The 13,602-nt window shown below is 51.6% G+C and overlaps 1 protein-coding gene and 1 pseudogene across 1 annotated transcript in view; one reads left to right on the forward strand and one right to left on the reverse strand.

Moving 5' to 3' along the window:
• The window catches only part of LOC118839952, a 228,461-nt pseudogene that overhangs the window by 172,392 nt on the left and 42,467 nt on the right, over nucleotides 1–13,602 (forward strand).
• The window catches only part of LOC118839933 (zinc finger protein 91-like), a 242,790-nt gene that overhangs the window by 110,784 nt on the left and 118,404 nt on the right, over nucleotides 1–13,602 (reverse strand). Inside the window, exon 8 of the mRNA XM_036747435.1 lies at nucleotides 919–1,708. Within this exon, the coding sequence (XP_036603330.1) occupies nucleotides 919–1,708 (790 nt within the window). The remainder of the gene's footprint in view (nucleotides 1–918; nucleotides 1,709–13,602) is intronic.

Genomic DNA, 13,602 nt, shown 5'->3' on the forward strand with positions numbered 1-13,602 from the left:
ACACTTTGTACTTTTTATTCTACACAGTCAGTTCTGTTTATCTTTTGAAATTCTTTTAGAAGAGTTCCAAATTTTCTCCTCACATTTTCTTTTATTTTAGTGAGACTCTCACTCACTCTGGTTGTTCTATTCTCATTTTTCAAGGCTAGATATTGGTACGGCATGGCAGTATCATTCCTTTCTTCTGGGGATTTTTCATTGCTTTCTCTTCTCTCGCGGCAGAAGTCTTCCTTGTATTTACTTTTTATTTACTCATTAGTTTGGCCTCTCTGCCGGTTTTTCTGCAAAGTTTTCTTGATAATTATTTCTTTCCTTGCTTTTCTTTATTAAATTTTTTTTTTTTAATTTTGTTAAAAGTGTTTACTGTTTCGAGGTGACAATGTGGAGTTAAGTTTAGAGTCACTTGATTCTTTCCCACATTTTCTTACATTTGTAGTAATTCCCTCCAGGATGACTTCATGGGTGGTTAAGTCAGCTAGATCTTTGCCTGCAGGCTTTCCCAAATTTCCAGCCCTCTTAGGGTTATTGCCCAGGAGGAATTGGCTGGTGTGCAATTAAACCTCATCATACTGAAGGCTGTTCATCGTATCTCCCTCACAGATGAATGATCTGATGGAGTGAGAGTCTTCCTCGGACTAAAGGCCCTTCAACATTCATGGAATTCAGTTTTCCTCCAGTACGAATTCTCTGATATCAACTAAGGTTTGAATTTTATATGAAGGGCTTTATACACTCCTCACTTACATAGGGGTATTTCTCCTCTAAAAATTCTTTCCTGAATAGATGAGTTGTGGCTGAAGGCTTTCATCTTGCACTTTTAAGATTTCTCTTCAGTGTGGATTTGCTGGTGTTGAATAAGAGCTGAGCTCCAATGGAAAGTTGTCCCACATTTTTTATAATCATAGGGTTTCTCTCTACTGTGAATTCTTTTATGTTTAATAAGGGCTGAACTTTGGCTGAAGGCCTTCCCACACTGCTTGCATACATAAGGTTTCTCACCAGTATGAATTCTATAATGTTGAATAAGGGCTGAGCTCCAACTAAAAGATGTACCACATTCCTTACATTCATAGGGTTTCTCTCCACTATGAATTCTTTCATGCTTAATGAGGGCTGAGCTCTGGCTGAAGGCCTTCCCACATTCCTTACATTCATAGGGTTTCTCTCCAGTATGAATTCGATGATGTTTAGTAAGGAGTGAACTAAAGCTGAAGGCCTTCCCACATTCCTTACATTTATAAGGTTTTTCTCCAGTGTGAATTCTTTGATGATTAGTAAGGGCTGAGCTCCAGCTAAAGGCCTTCCCACATTCTTTACATTTATAAGGTTTCTCACCACTGTGAAGTCTCTGATGTTGAGTAAGGGCTGAGCTCCGACTGAAAGCCTTTCCACATTCCTTACATTCATAAGGTTTCTCCCCAGTGTGAATTCTCTGGTGTTGAATAAGATGTGAGCTCCTGCTGAAGGCCTTCCCACATTCTTTACAATGATAAGGTTTCTCTCCAGTGTGAATTCTCTGATGTCTAATAAGATGTGAGTTCTGGCTAAAGGCTGTCCCACATTCATTGCATTTATAAGACTTTTCTCCACTATGAATTCTCTGATGTTGAATAAGGTGTGAACTTCGTTTGAAACTCTTCCCACATTCCTTACACTCATAAAGTTTCTCCCCAGTGTGACTCCTTTGGTGTCGAGTGAGATTTGAGGCCTTTTCACATTGCTCAAAATCATAGAGTTTCTCTCCCCTATTTAGTGTCTGGTGTTGAATGAAAGCTGTGTGGTAATGAGAGAGATCCTCGTATATATTATAATTCCATGGTCTTGAGGGCCAGCACATACTTTGACTAAAGCTTTTCTCAAGATCAATACAGGCATGGACTCCCTGCTGATCACGGATTTTCCTGGGGAGAAAAGACAATGGCCCAAAACCTCTTTCCTGTAACATGAATTTCCTTGGAGGGTCCCCTGTAAGGCTTGCCATGTGCTTCCATACACTGATCTCTTGGATGGGAACTTTCCCTAGAAGACAGCTCTTGGGGACACTTCCCCTGAGTCTCTTCACTAAGGTCCTAGGTGATCCTCCTCCTTCTTGCTTTTGATACGACTCCTCATGCTCAAGTTTAACATTCCAGGCTGAAAAAAAAAGGAAGACAAATTGAACCCAAGTTGTAAGGAATCTCTGGTAAAGGCTAAGCTAGTGGGTCAAACTCAAACAGAAACAGATCCCTGTGGGCCACATATTGACTTAGAAAACCACAAGTTAACATTATCTCTATTGTGCTGTATTTTTATTAATTTTGTTAAACTTCTCCCAATTACACTTTAATCTGGTTCAGGATGCACTGGGGGGTTCTATGCTGCAAACTTGGCCCTTATGGACTAGTGATCCTTCACCTGGATCATAAATCCCACCAGCCTACAGAAAATTGGCAGCCAAGAAAGCTACACAATCCTAGGATATGTCAAGAGGGACGTCGTTCAACTCTAGAAAGGGGAGAGTCTGGTGGTATTTCTCCCGGGTCACACCACATCTGAAGCAAGCACTGGGTAAAAATGCAGAAATCCCATCTGAGAAAGGACACACCTAGAATGGTGAAGGACCTTGAGTCTACACCAGCAGAGGATGATCTGAATGAGTCAAAGATGGATGATTTACCTGAAGAAAAAGCCAAAGGGACGACCCTGGAGCCATCTTTGGGAATCTAAGGGTCCGTCACACGGGAAGTCTTTGAGGATGAGATTTGTTCCATTTGGATGAAATTCCAAAGAGGCAAATTTAGGTTTCATACACAGAAAGCCTTCCTAACCACAAGAACTATGCACAATTGGAATGGACTGTCTCCAGAGGGCGTAGGTTTTCTCTCACAGGACATCCTCAAGGAAGAGATGTTGAACCATTTGGGCTCTGTTATGAAGGAGATTCTGATGCAGACACAATAAAGCAGGGGTCTCTAACCCTGGGGCACTGAGCTTCATTTTAAAATTCAGGTAGCTGTATTTGGATATAATTAGCTTCCTCTGTAATACTATATATTTTATGTTTTGCAACTAAAATAGCATTCTGAGAAGTAGTCCATAGACCTCAACAGACTGCCAAAAGGGTCTTCTCAAAGTAATGTTCTTAAATACATAAAATATAACGCATACAAAGGAAACCAATTTCTTGTTATCAAAAAAATTGTTTTTTAAAATTCACAAACCCCAAGTGAGGAACTCTGGTATTAAAGGTATCAGTTACAAGCTAGATGGAAAGGCCCTGTGGTCCTTAAGGTGCTTCCTCATCCCATCCCCAACCCTCCCTGTACCAACCTGCCCCATTCCATCCTTCCCAGGTAGCTGGGCTGCTCCATGCACTGGTTCCTGGCTCCCTGCTAGGACGCCTTCCTTCAGGTGAGCAGGCTCTTCTTGAGGTCCCCTCCTGCATATCCCACGACTGTGGCTCTTCTCCTTGTTCTAACCGGGAGATCAGGTCTGGTTTGGGATCCAGAAGCCCTGCTCATAGGGAGGAAACGATAAAGCTCTGCACATGCTCCAGGCAGAAGGGTCAGAGCTGCCCGGTAGTGCCAAATGCCTTAGACATAAGGTGCAAGTGGGAAATGTGGTGGTCTTCAGAAAGCTGGATGAATCAAGACTCTTGTGAGCCAGAAAGGCCCTGGAGAGGGATTGAGAAAACGCTGTGCCCTGCCCCTGCACAGAGGTCATGGGGTGGGGGACACCAGGTATGAGGCAGGGGATTATGGGTAGGGCACTGTATACACTCTCAGATAGGGCATCGCCATTCTTTAGTTTTGTCCCGTTGGGCTTCCTCCTCTCTCTTTTTAAGTCTCTATTATGAGAAAGGATTGCTGGAGTGGGGTTGCACACACTTAGAGGAGCATATTTGGAAATGAATGATAGAAAGCATCAATTTTTTAAAGAAAAAAGAAGGCACAATTTCCTTTTCCTTATTTTCTTACTCCAGCCAACATTTCTGGAGCCATATTCTCCAGAGACCCTACGCTGGGTCACAGTTCAGCCATTCTCTCGCTGGTCGCTCTCTCAGCTCTGGCACTCCAGGACAAAATGAAGAGGCTGAAATGGGCCGTGCCTAACACCCTTCAGCTCCATAACCAGTCAGAGAACAACTCCAGCATCCCTTTGCTAACCTGGTGGTCTGTGTAGGGGGAGTGAGGAGAGGGGTAGACACACCTCAAGGCCACTGGGCCAAAAAGGGAACAGGAGGAGCCTCTGGCTTCAGAATGACCTTGGCTGAGTCCGGTGGCGGCTCCTCAATTCTCAGCCCTGACTCCCCTCAGAGCAGAACCCGCTGCTGAGGGAGGGTCCTTACCCAGCCACCCCGGGGGAGGGTCCTTACCCAGCGACACCAGGTTCCTGTAGTTCTCCAGCATGACCTCCCTGTAGAGTTCCTTCTGAGTAGGACAGAGATAGCCCCACTCCTCCAGGTCAAAGTCCACGGCCACGTCCCTGAAGGTCACTGCTTCCTGAAACACCAAGCACATCCATGCTTGCCCAGCCCCCCAAGCCTAGTCATACCCCTGGGGGGGGGGGCAGGGGGAGCCCTTGGCACTGGGGAAAGACCAGGATGGACAGGAAGTGCATCTGAAGGTACATATCTGGAGGGACATGAAAATGTGACTGGAGCAGAGGGGGACAGGACCACGTGGCATGGGGCCATCAGGATGTCTGGGCCCCAGGCCCAGCTCTACCAGCAACTTACTAAGTGAGGCTAAGAAAGTAGCCCTCCCTGGGCCTCTCTTTCCAAAGTAAAGCAGAGGCGCTGATCCAGGAGGTCTCTAAGGGCCTTTCCTCACTATGAGAGTCAGGAGGATGGTCTCGGCTGTGGGTTCTGCCACATAAGTTTTCAACTACTTGTTACCAGCTACCAACTACAAGTAGGGGAATAGGCTTCAAGAAGGAATGGCATCTGTGGTCCAGGAGCTCAGAGAACAGTCCTGGGGAGAGAGGAGACCCCGACTCACCTGCATGCTGGCCAACAGGACCCTGGCTGACACTCTGAGCTCTTCTAGGCTCCCCTCTTGGGGAAGCATGAGATTCACAGACATTAGATCTGAGGGATGAGAGAGGAAAAGTTGTGAAGAAAGCCAGGGTGGCTTTTCAAACCCATCTCCCTCCCCCGTGGCAGACAGCCTCAGCATCTCCTGGTGTCAGAGGCCTGCCACCTGTGGGAAAGTGCCACCTACATTAAATATCGGGGGGGATGAGCCCCTCACTAGAGCCAAGCAAGTGGCACCCTCAATGTATTGAGCCACACTGTGCTGGGAACTGGAGATAATAGAGATGGAAACAAAACTGCCCCACCCTCAAGGAAAGGGTAATTCTCCTGGAGAGGGCAGAGGAGATACAGCATGTACACAGCAAAATGAGTCCCTAGTATGGGGTGAAGGCCTTTGCCATACATGTGCAAGGACGGACTATGGCCAGGCTTGTGGGTCTTCTCCTTCTCCCATTCATTTTTCACTTGCATGGGAGATTAAAGGTGGTCTAGGATTGAAAAGCTGGGGAATGAGAGCCAAGCACAAAGGGGCCCTGGCAATTTGTTAGAAGCATGGCCTCTAAACTGATTCTGATGGGCTGCAACACACACACACACACACACACACACACACACACACACACACAGAATTTCTAACCCTAAGTCACAGTGAAGCCCTCCTATAGAGACCTTGTCCTTGGTGAAAAACAGATTAAGCCAGAGGCAGTGCATTGCAGGAGGAGGCCCAGGCCAAGGATATCTTCATTCCTCTCTCGGCTGTAATACTGACTCAGCCACCAGGCTTTGTCCACCATCCTGCCCCTCTCTTCTACCACTCCCTTTCTGTCTTTTCCCCAGAGGGCAGGCACCATCTGTTTCTGCTGATACATGTGTTCTCAGGGTTCCTCACCATGCCTGGCACCCAGCTAAGTGCTTAATGGATGCTCACTGACTAACAGACTTGGCTGGAATGAATGTCTCCCGTCCAAGTAAATACTCTTGTCCCAAGAGCCAAGTGCTTTGGAACGCTGCACAAACCAGGGTGGAGAAGGTAGGTGGAAGGGTTACAGAGATACTGTGTGCATGAACCCTGGGTATGGACTGACACAAATGCCTGGAGACAAAGAACGCTTCCAGATCCTGGAAGCAACAATTGCGTGAGCAACAAGTCACAGACCTTGGCATCAGGCCTGAATCTGGGTTTGGTCCACGGGAATGGGGCAGGCAAGGCCTCAAGCCCTGACTACCCCTCTGCTCCCTGCAACTCAGCCGCCCTCCAGTGAGAGGAAGGTTACTCCCCTGCCACATCTCCCCATCCTATTCTCTTCTGCCCTGTCTCCAACGAGGCATATCGTCTTCTGACCTCTTGGTCCACTGTGACCTCAGCAACCCCAACTCTGATGGCAACAAAGGCCCCTTTACTCTAAATCTCCACTCCCATGCCATCAAAACTCGGCATCCTTCCAAAGACCCTGCATCCCCAGCCAGCCTCCATCACTCAATCAACCGGTTGTTTTCAAATTAATTCTCCCCTTTAGTCTGAACTTAATAAACACCAAACAGAATGGGCGCTTGCATTTATGTAGTGGAACAGAAAAAAAGATTGAAAGTGCAGGCCTCTATTGTGCACAAACAGCGCACACAAGCCTGGAGTAAGCAACCCCTTCCTTACAGTGCTAAGTGCCAGGGCTGCAAAGCCAAAAGGAAGCAGTCCCTGCCCTCGAGGAGCTTTCGTTCCATGAGGGGGTGGCAGCCGCACACAAATGAATGGCTCACTAGCATAGGGAGAGAATTGGTGGGGGGTTGTTTTGTGTTATTGCCAGCCCCATTTTACAGAGAGGGAAACCAAGACTGAGGGAGGGTGACCTGCCCAGGGTCACAAGTAAGGCAGTGTCTGGGGTGGGATTTGAACTTGGGTCTTTGTGACTCCAACCCAGCCCTTCATCTACAATACCACACACAATACCTATGACGCCCCCAGACCACCTTCATGCATGTCAGAAGCGGCAGAGCCATAGCCAGGCAACACCAGAAGATCCAGTGGCAAAGACAGAGGGGAAGTTCCCACAGGTGTAGAAACACTTGCGGCAACTCCTCCCGGGGTGCAAAGAACCGGGAGCCCCCTCAAAGGGAGAGGGGCCAAACAAACAACAATACAGGAATGTCCCGCGTGAGGAAGATGAAGAACTCAGAAAACACCCTTCCAGGCCCCTGGCCTCAGGCACCTCCCAGCTGCATGACCCTGGACAAGTCACTCACCTCTCTGAGCCTCAGTTACCCCATCTGTAAAGTGGGGGTAACAGAACAGGTTCGTTGTGAAGGCTTCGGCAGACCCTGAAGCTTGTACGCAAGCTGGCTAGTCCCGTGAGCAGGTAGCAGGCATGGCTCAGGCAGGCGCCTCCTCCCCTAAGGCTCTGCCCATTACACATCCCCACGGTGCACATACAGTGTACGCCTCTAGAGGATGGGAGCCCTACAGGGCCCAGGCTCTTCTGCCCTGGTCACTGCGGTCCTGGCACCTAGCCTGTGCCTGGTCCGCTGGGGTCCTTTAAGAAAGGCTCCTGGGAAAAGGGAGGAGAGGCGGGGACAAGGGCAGGCCTGGGACTGTGTGCAAGAAATTGGGGTACAGAAGAGGATGGTCCTGAGGGGGAGAGGGCACCTCCTCCTCTGGGCCTCAGGCTGCCTAACACCATCAGAAAAGCCAGACTCACTGCCTGAAGACAGACAGGAGACTCCCTCAGTAGCCTGGGCTGGTAAAGGCCAAGTGGGGAGCTGGGACCAAGGTCCAGTTTTTAAAGAGAGGTCGGGTTTTATGGAGGGAAAAGCAACTTTCTCAATCCCAGCCTTCAACACGAGCCGGCTGCCAACGGGTGATTATGGACGGTCTTCAAAGGAAACTGGCCTGATAAAGATAACAGTCAGAGGCCCAGCTCCCGATACCTCTACAGTCCTGCTGTCCACCCATCACCCTGGCAATGATGGTGGGCTTGGAAAAGCTCAGCAGAAAGAGGGCAGGAGAGGGTAAATGTCCATCCTCAGGAAAATCGGGGCCAGAGAAGCCAAGGCCCAGCATGAAGGGACTCGGCCAGAGTACCGCAGACAATCGGCCTCGGAAGCGGGAACTGAGCCCAGGTCCTTAGCCCACACTGCTCACTTCCCTTGACACAGAGGGCGCAGGATGGGCTCAGACCCCCAGGAAAGGGAGAACAGGGACCCACCTCGGCTTCCCTAACAAAGATCTGCTTCATGGTGGTCAGGACCCCAGAACTCACCCCACAGTGGCCGGTCCCTGGCCGTGGGTTTCAGAGGGACTGAGTCAGCCCTGGAGAGTCTCCCTGAGGCTGTGCCTCAAGTCAGGGAGGCCTGGGTTCCAGGCCCTCCTGGAAGAGCTGAGAGCAAGGAACCGATCTGTGAAAGGAGCTTCCTTCTAAGTCTGAGTCAGTGTTCCTGTTGCTAGGGATGGGCGGTGTGGCACGGTGAACAGAGCCATCTTCAAAATAAGGAGGATCTGGGTTCAGGTCCTGCCATATGCCGGCTGCATGACCTTGGGTAAGTCCTGTAATTTACTAAGTTAGTGCTCCAGGCTGAGTTGTACAGAAGGTGCTGGCCTGCTTCAGTAGAGGAAATCACAGGCTGGTCACTGCCTTAATGTCCAACCAAGTCACCTCCTAAAGTCCAGTGGCTCCCTATCACCCCAGGATCAAATACACGACCCTCTGTTTGGCCCTCAAGGCCCTTCGTGCCTGGGCTCCCTGGCCTCCTCCCCATCCACCCCCCACACGACTCAGGATCCCGTCCTGCTGGCCCACCTCCTGCTCCTCACACGGCCTCCCCAAACCCACCTCTTCTCCGGCCCACCTCCCGGCCACCCAGCTCTCTGCGGGCAGCCCGTGCTGGTGCCCCTTGCCTCTGAGAGCAGCCCGATTTTCCCTGGCTGTAGCTTGTCCACACACGGCTGCTCGCATGTTGTCTCCCCCACTCGACTGGATGCCTGGAGGGCAGAGACGGGTGATTTTTTCCTCCTCTTTGTATCCCCAGAGCTTAGCCCAGTGCTTGGCACGTAGTAGATGCTTAGTAATGGGAAGACAGGAACTTTGTGGGACGACTGGGCAGTACCTAGTTTTCGAAATAAAACACTCATCTAAACAAAGACCATGGGAAAGCCTGGGGGTGAGGCTCCTCCCCAGGGGATGCCCAGCCACACGTTGGGGAGGCAGAGTCAAAAACAGCAACCAACCATCAGAGAGGACTGAGAGGTCTGCCGAGGGGGCTTCGTGGACGCTGTCTTACTGAGACTCAGAGAAGTGAGGGACGGGCCTCAGCCGGGGGTGGAGGGGAATTTCAGCCTGCGCCAGCCTGACCAGGCCCCCAGCCAGACTGCCCAGCGGTCAGCCGTCCGGCAGAGGCCAGCCTCCTGGTTCTTCTCCTCCCTCTCTGACCGCTCCTCCATCTCCTTGGCTGGACTTCCTCCAGGGCTCACCATGGACAGTAGCTGTCCCCTCAGGGTCCCGGGCCCCCTCCTCTTCTCCCTCCATACGACTTCACTTGGTGACCTCATCAGCTCCCATGGATCTCATGACCATCTCCATGCCGAGGGCTCTCAAATCAACTTTGCGACCCCCTTTCTCTCTGCTCACCTCCAATCTTCCCTCTTCAGCCGGACATCCAGCAGACATCAAAGCTCGACACGTCCAAACCGGAGCTCGTTATCTTTCCCCCAAGGTCCCCCCCTGCCCCCCCCCCCCACTGCCTGACCTCCCTGTTACTACAGAGGGCACCCCCATGCTCCCAATTTAGGGTCATCCTGGACTCCTCATCCTCACCCCCCACTTACGGGGCCAAGGCCCACTGATTTCACCTCTGCAGCATCTGTGCAGCACGCTCCCTTCTCTCCTCTGGCACCGCTGCCCACCCGGGGCAGATCCTCATCACCTCATGCCTGGACAATGGCAGTAGCTGCGGGGGGTCTCCCTGCCTCCGGTCTCCCCCGCTCCAATCTATCCTCCCTTCAGGCACCAAAGGGATGTTCCTAAAATACCCCACTACGTCCACCCCAAAACTCCAATGGCTCCTGTCACCCCAGGATCAAATACAAAGTGTTCTGTTTGGCATTCAAAGCCCCCTCCCACTTTTCCAGGCTCCTTACACCTCAACCCCCACCACACACCCTTTGATCCAGTGACCCTGGCCTCCTGGCTGTCCCCCACCACACTATCCTCCATCTCTCGCTCCTGGCATTCTCTCTGGCCATCCCTGCCTGGCTTCCTTGAAATCCCAACTAAAACCCCCTTCCACAGGAAGCCTTCCCCAGCCTTCCTGCTCCCAGCACCTTCCCTCATTGATCATTTCCTGCTCATCTGTACGTATCTGGTGCCTGGCTGTCTCCTTCACTGAACGGCAAGCTCCCCAAGGGCAGGAACTGTCGCCTGCCTCTCTCTGTCTAGCACAGTGCCTGGCACTCAGTAGGTGCTTGTGGACTGGCTGACAAAAACAAAGCAGATGGCGGCCTATAGAGGTCCCCACCCCTTACATGGGTCACACTCACTGGATTTCAGAGAGAGAGGGAGAGAGAGAGACGCTCAAACACATACCCTCATGCATGCATGCACACACGTACATACACACACACACACACACACACACACACACACACACGGTCAGGAGACACAGGAATCGATCTGTTCTTTCAACTCCCAGGTCTCCCTCCAGCCTCAGCTCAGGGCTGCCCCCTCCCTCAGGCCATTCCTGAGGCCTGGTCCTCCTTCCCCCACCATCACCAACACACTCAGAGGGATACGGATTATTACACACCCACCCACAGATAATGAGAAGGGTCCCAGCCATGTCACCATCACTGACACACTCAGAGGGATATGGATTATTACACACCCACCCACAGATGACGAGAACGGCCCCAGCCCCATCACCTTCACTGACACACCGAGATGCACAAATAGACAAAATCCAAATTCTCAGCTATAAATGTGGGGAGTGTAGTCGGTCTACACAGGCAAGGAGACTGTCCACACAGATGTACACACGATTCCCACTCTGTACCACCACCAAACTCTATAGATTTCACATACACGCCACCGGATGGAATCTACGCCACCACGGAGACACAGCGTGCTCAGATGCTGGCACGATGCACGTGCTCACCCAGAGAGCTGATCCTCCCTCCCCTATGCACTCACAACCACCACCACACATATCACATGCACACGCACACACAGCCACACACACCGGCACGCACACACATATGTACTGTTAATGTATTTTAACACCGTATCACACACATACACATAACACACGTACACATATCACAGACGTACACATACACATGCACACGCAAACACAAATGTACATACACACATCGCGCACACATGCACACAATGTCACATACATGCACGTACATACCACATGCATGCACATACACACAATCGCACACATGCACGCACACAGCACATACATGCACATACACACCACATGCATGCACTGCACACATGCACACATGTGCGCATACACACACATCACACACACACACACAGCCCCTCCTGACGCCTCCGTCACACAGCTCACACCATGAAAGCTGACCAAGGGCCTGCTTTTCCCGCACTACAGGCTTAAATGATAGAAAGTGGAGCCAGCGGGGCAGAGGCTTGTCCTCCTCTGGGGACCCGGGTCCTGGGAGGGAGGGAAGGTCCTCAGGTGGCTTCCCAGTCCAGGAGCATGGGGGTGGGGCAGGGGAGGGCATTGTTTGGGGTCCCACCAAACCCTCCAGTCGAGGTCAGTGTGTGTGCCTGGGCACAGCCCCAGCTCTTCTCACCCTCAGGAAGGCCAGGCCCACCTCTGCCTGAGGGCTCTCTCTGGGTACTACAGACTATGAAGAGGGTGGATGCGGAAGACACCAAGGCCAACGGGGTCTAGCCAGGTGGCACCAGTGGGCATCACTCTGAGGACCCAGACCAGCTCAGAGCAGCCCCTGACTCCCTCTTGCCACCTCGGAACACACAGACCATGTGTGTGTGGGCATGTGCACATGGGTGTGTATGGGGGGAAGGTGTACATGAGCCTATGGGGGGGTGCCTACCAAGAACCCTCTATCTTCCCGGGATAAAGAAGAGGTCTGGGGCACAAGGACACTGAGGACAAGACGGCTGCTGAGGTGCATTCTCACTTCCACATTCGGGGACTCCGGGGCCACAGGAGCCCCTCTACCCACGCTGTCATGGGGGCACAAAGTAAGCCCTGGAGTGAGGGATACACCCTTGCTTGGGATCTTGTCTCTACCAGGTGTGGCCTCTGGTGTCCTCCCTGGACAGGACAGGCTGGCCTCCCTTCCAGCCCTGAGGCCACAATCCCAGGAATATTGATGTGGAGTCAGGGAGAGAAATAAACCCACGAGGCTGGAGGGACAAGACAGAGTCAATGGCGCCCTGGTCATAGCCCAGGTCACAGAGCTATGTGGGGCAGAAAACGGCAGAGCCCAGGTCAGTCAATCCACAGGTGCATCTGTGAACCCAGGCCCAGTACTCCCAAGAGGGATGAAAAAGCTGTGCCACTGAAGGACTCTCAGAGCTGCCCATCGCCCCAGGCAAGGCTGGCTCATGTGCCGCAGGGGCCTCTGCTCCACAAGAGACCCACCTTCCCTCCCTCAGGGCCCCCTCCCCATCCCTGCCGGTGTCCTGGCCGTCCATCGCCCTCCCACATCTCCCACTGCCTCCTTCCCGGGGACCCAGCTGGGCTCTCTTTTCTTTAGGGAAAAGAAATGAAGGTCTTTGTGATCCTGCCACCCCCAAGCTAGGACCCATGTGCCTCATCTCCTTCAAGACAAACTTCGGAAAGGATTCCTTTGTCCTGGTGGCCTCTGCTCCCCCACTCAGTCCTCAACCTCCTGGGAACCCGCCTGGTCTCAACCACCCCTTTCCGAGGTCCCCAAGAACTAGATTTCAGGGCCAACTCCATGGTGGCTTCTTGGAGTTCTCTGTGCTCCTCCCTGCCTCTCTGTCCCCACTGCCCATCCCCAAAGCCTATGCCCTCTGCCTGACCTTCCTTCCTGGTTCTCCTCCCATCTCTCAGACCACCCCTCTCTCAGTCCACCCCCTTAAACCCAGATGTCCCCCAAGCTGCTGTCCTGGGCCTTCTTCCTTCATCTCTTTGCCATTGGTTTGTATCAGAAAGAATCCCGGAGGAAGAGTCAGCAGGCGGCCTTCCAAGCCCAGGTCACCTACTGTGAGCTAAGCAACTTTGGACAGGCCCTCCCCCTTGCTAGGGGCTAACAACATGAGCTTCAGGATTCACAACCTAGAGGACAAATATCTAGAACACCAGAGAAATAGAAGAAAAAAAGAATGAAGGGGGAGGAGCTCTTCCAGACCTTAAATTAAAGCTGCAGCCATCAGAACTATTGAAAAAAACAGGAAAGTCTATCATGGAGCAAAGCAGACAAAGAAGAATCAGAAATAGTGGACTCAATAACCCAGAAGCACCAGTTACTTAGGGAAGAACTCCCAGTCTGACCAGAACTGCTGGGAACAATACTAAAAAGCAGTCTGGCGGAAACTAAGTTTAGACCAACACCTTACACAACACAGCCTGACACGTTCCAA

The sequence above is a fragment of the Trichosurus vulpecula genome, chromosome 2 (genome assembly GCF_011100635.1).
Source record: "Trichosurus vulpecula isolate mTriVul1 chromosome 2, mTriVul1.pri, whole genome shotgun sequence".
In the NCBI taxonomy this organism is placed as follows: Eukaryota; Metazoa; Chordata; class Mammalia; order Diprotodontia; family Phalangeridae; genus Trichosurus; species Trichosurus vulpecula.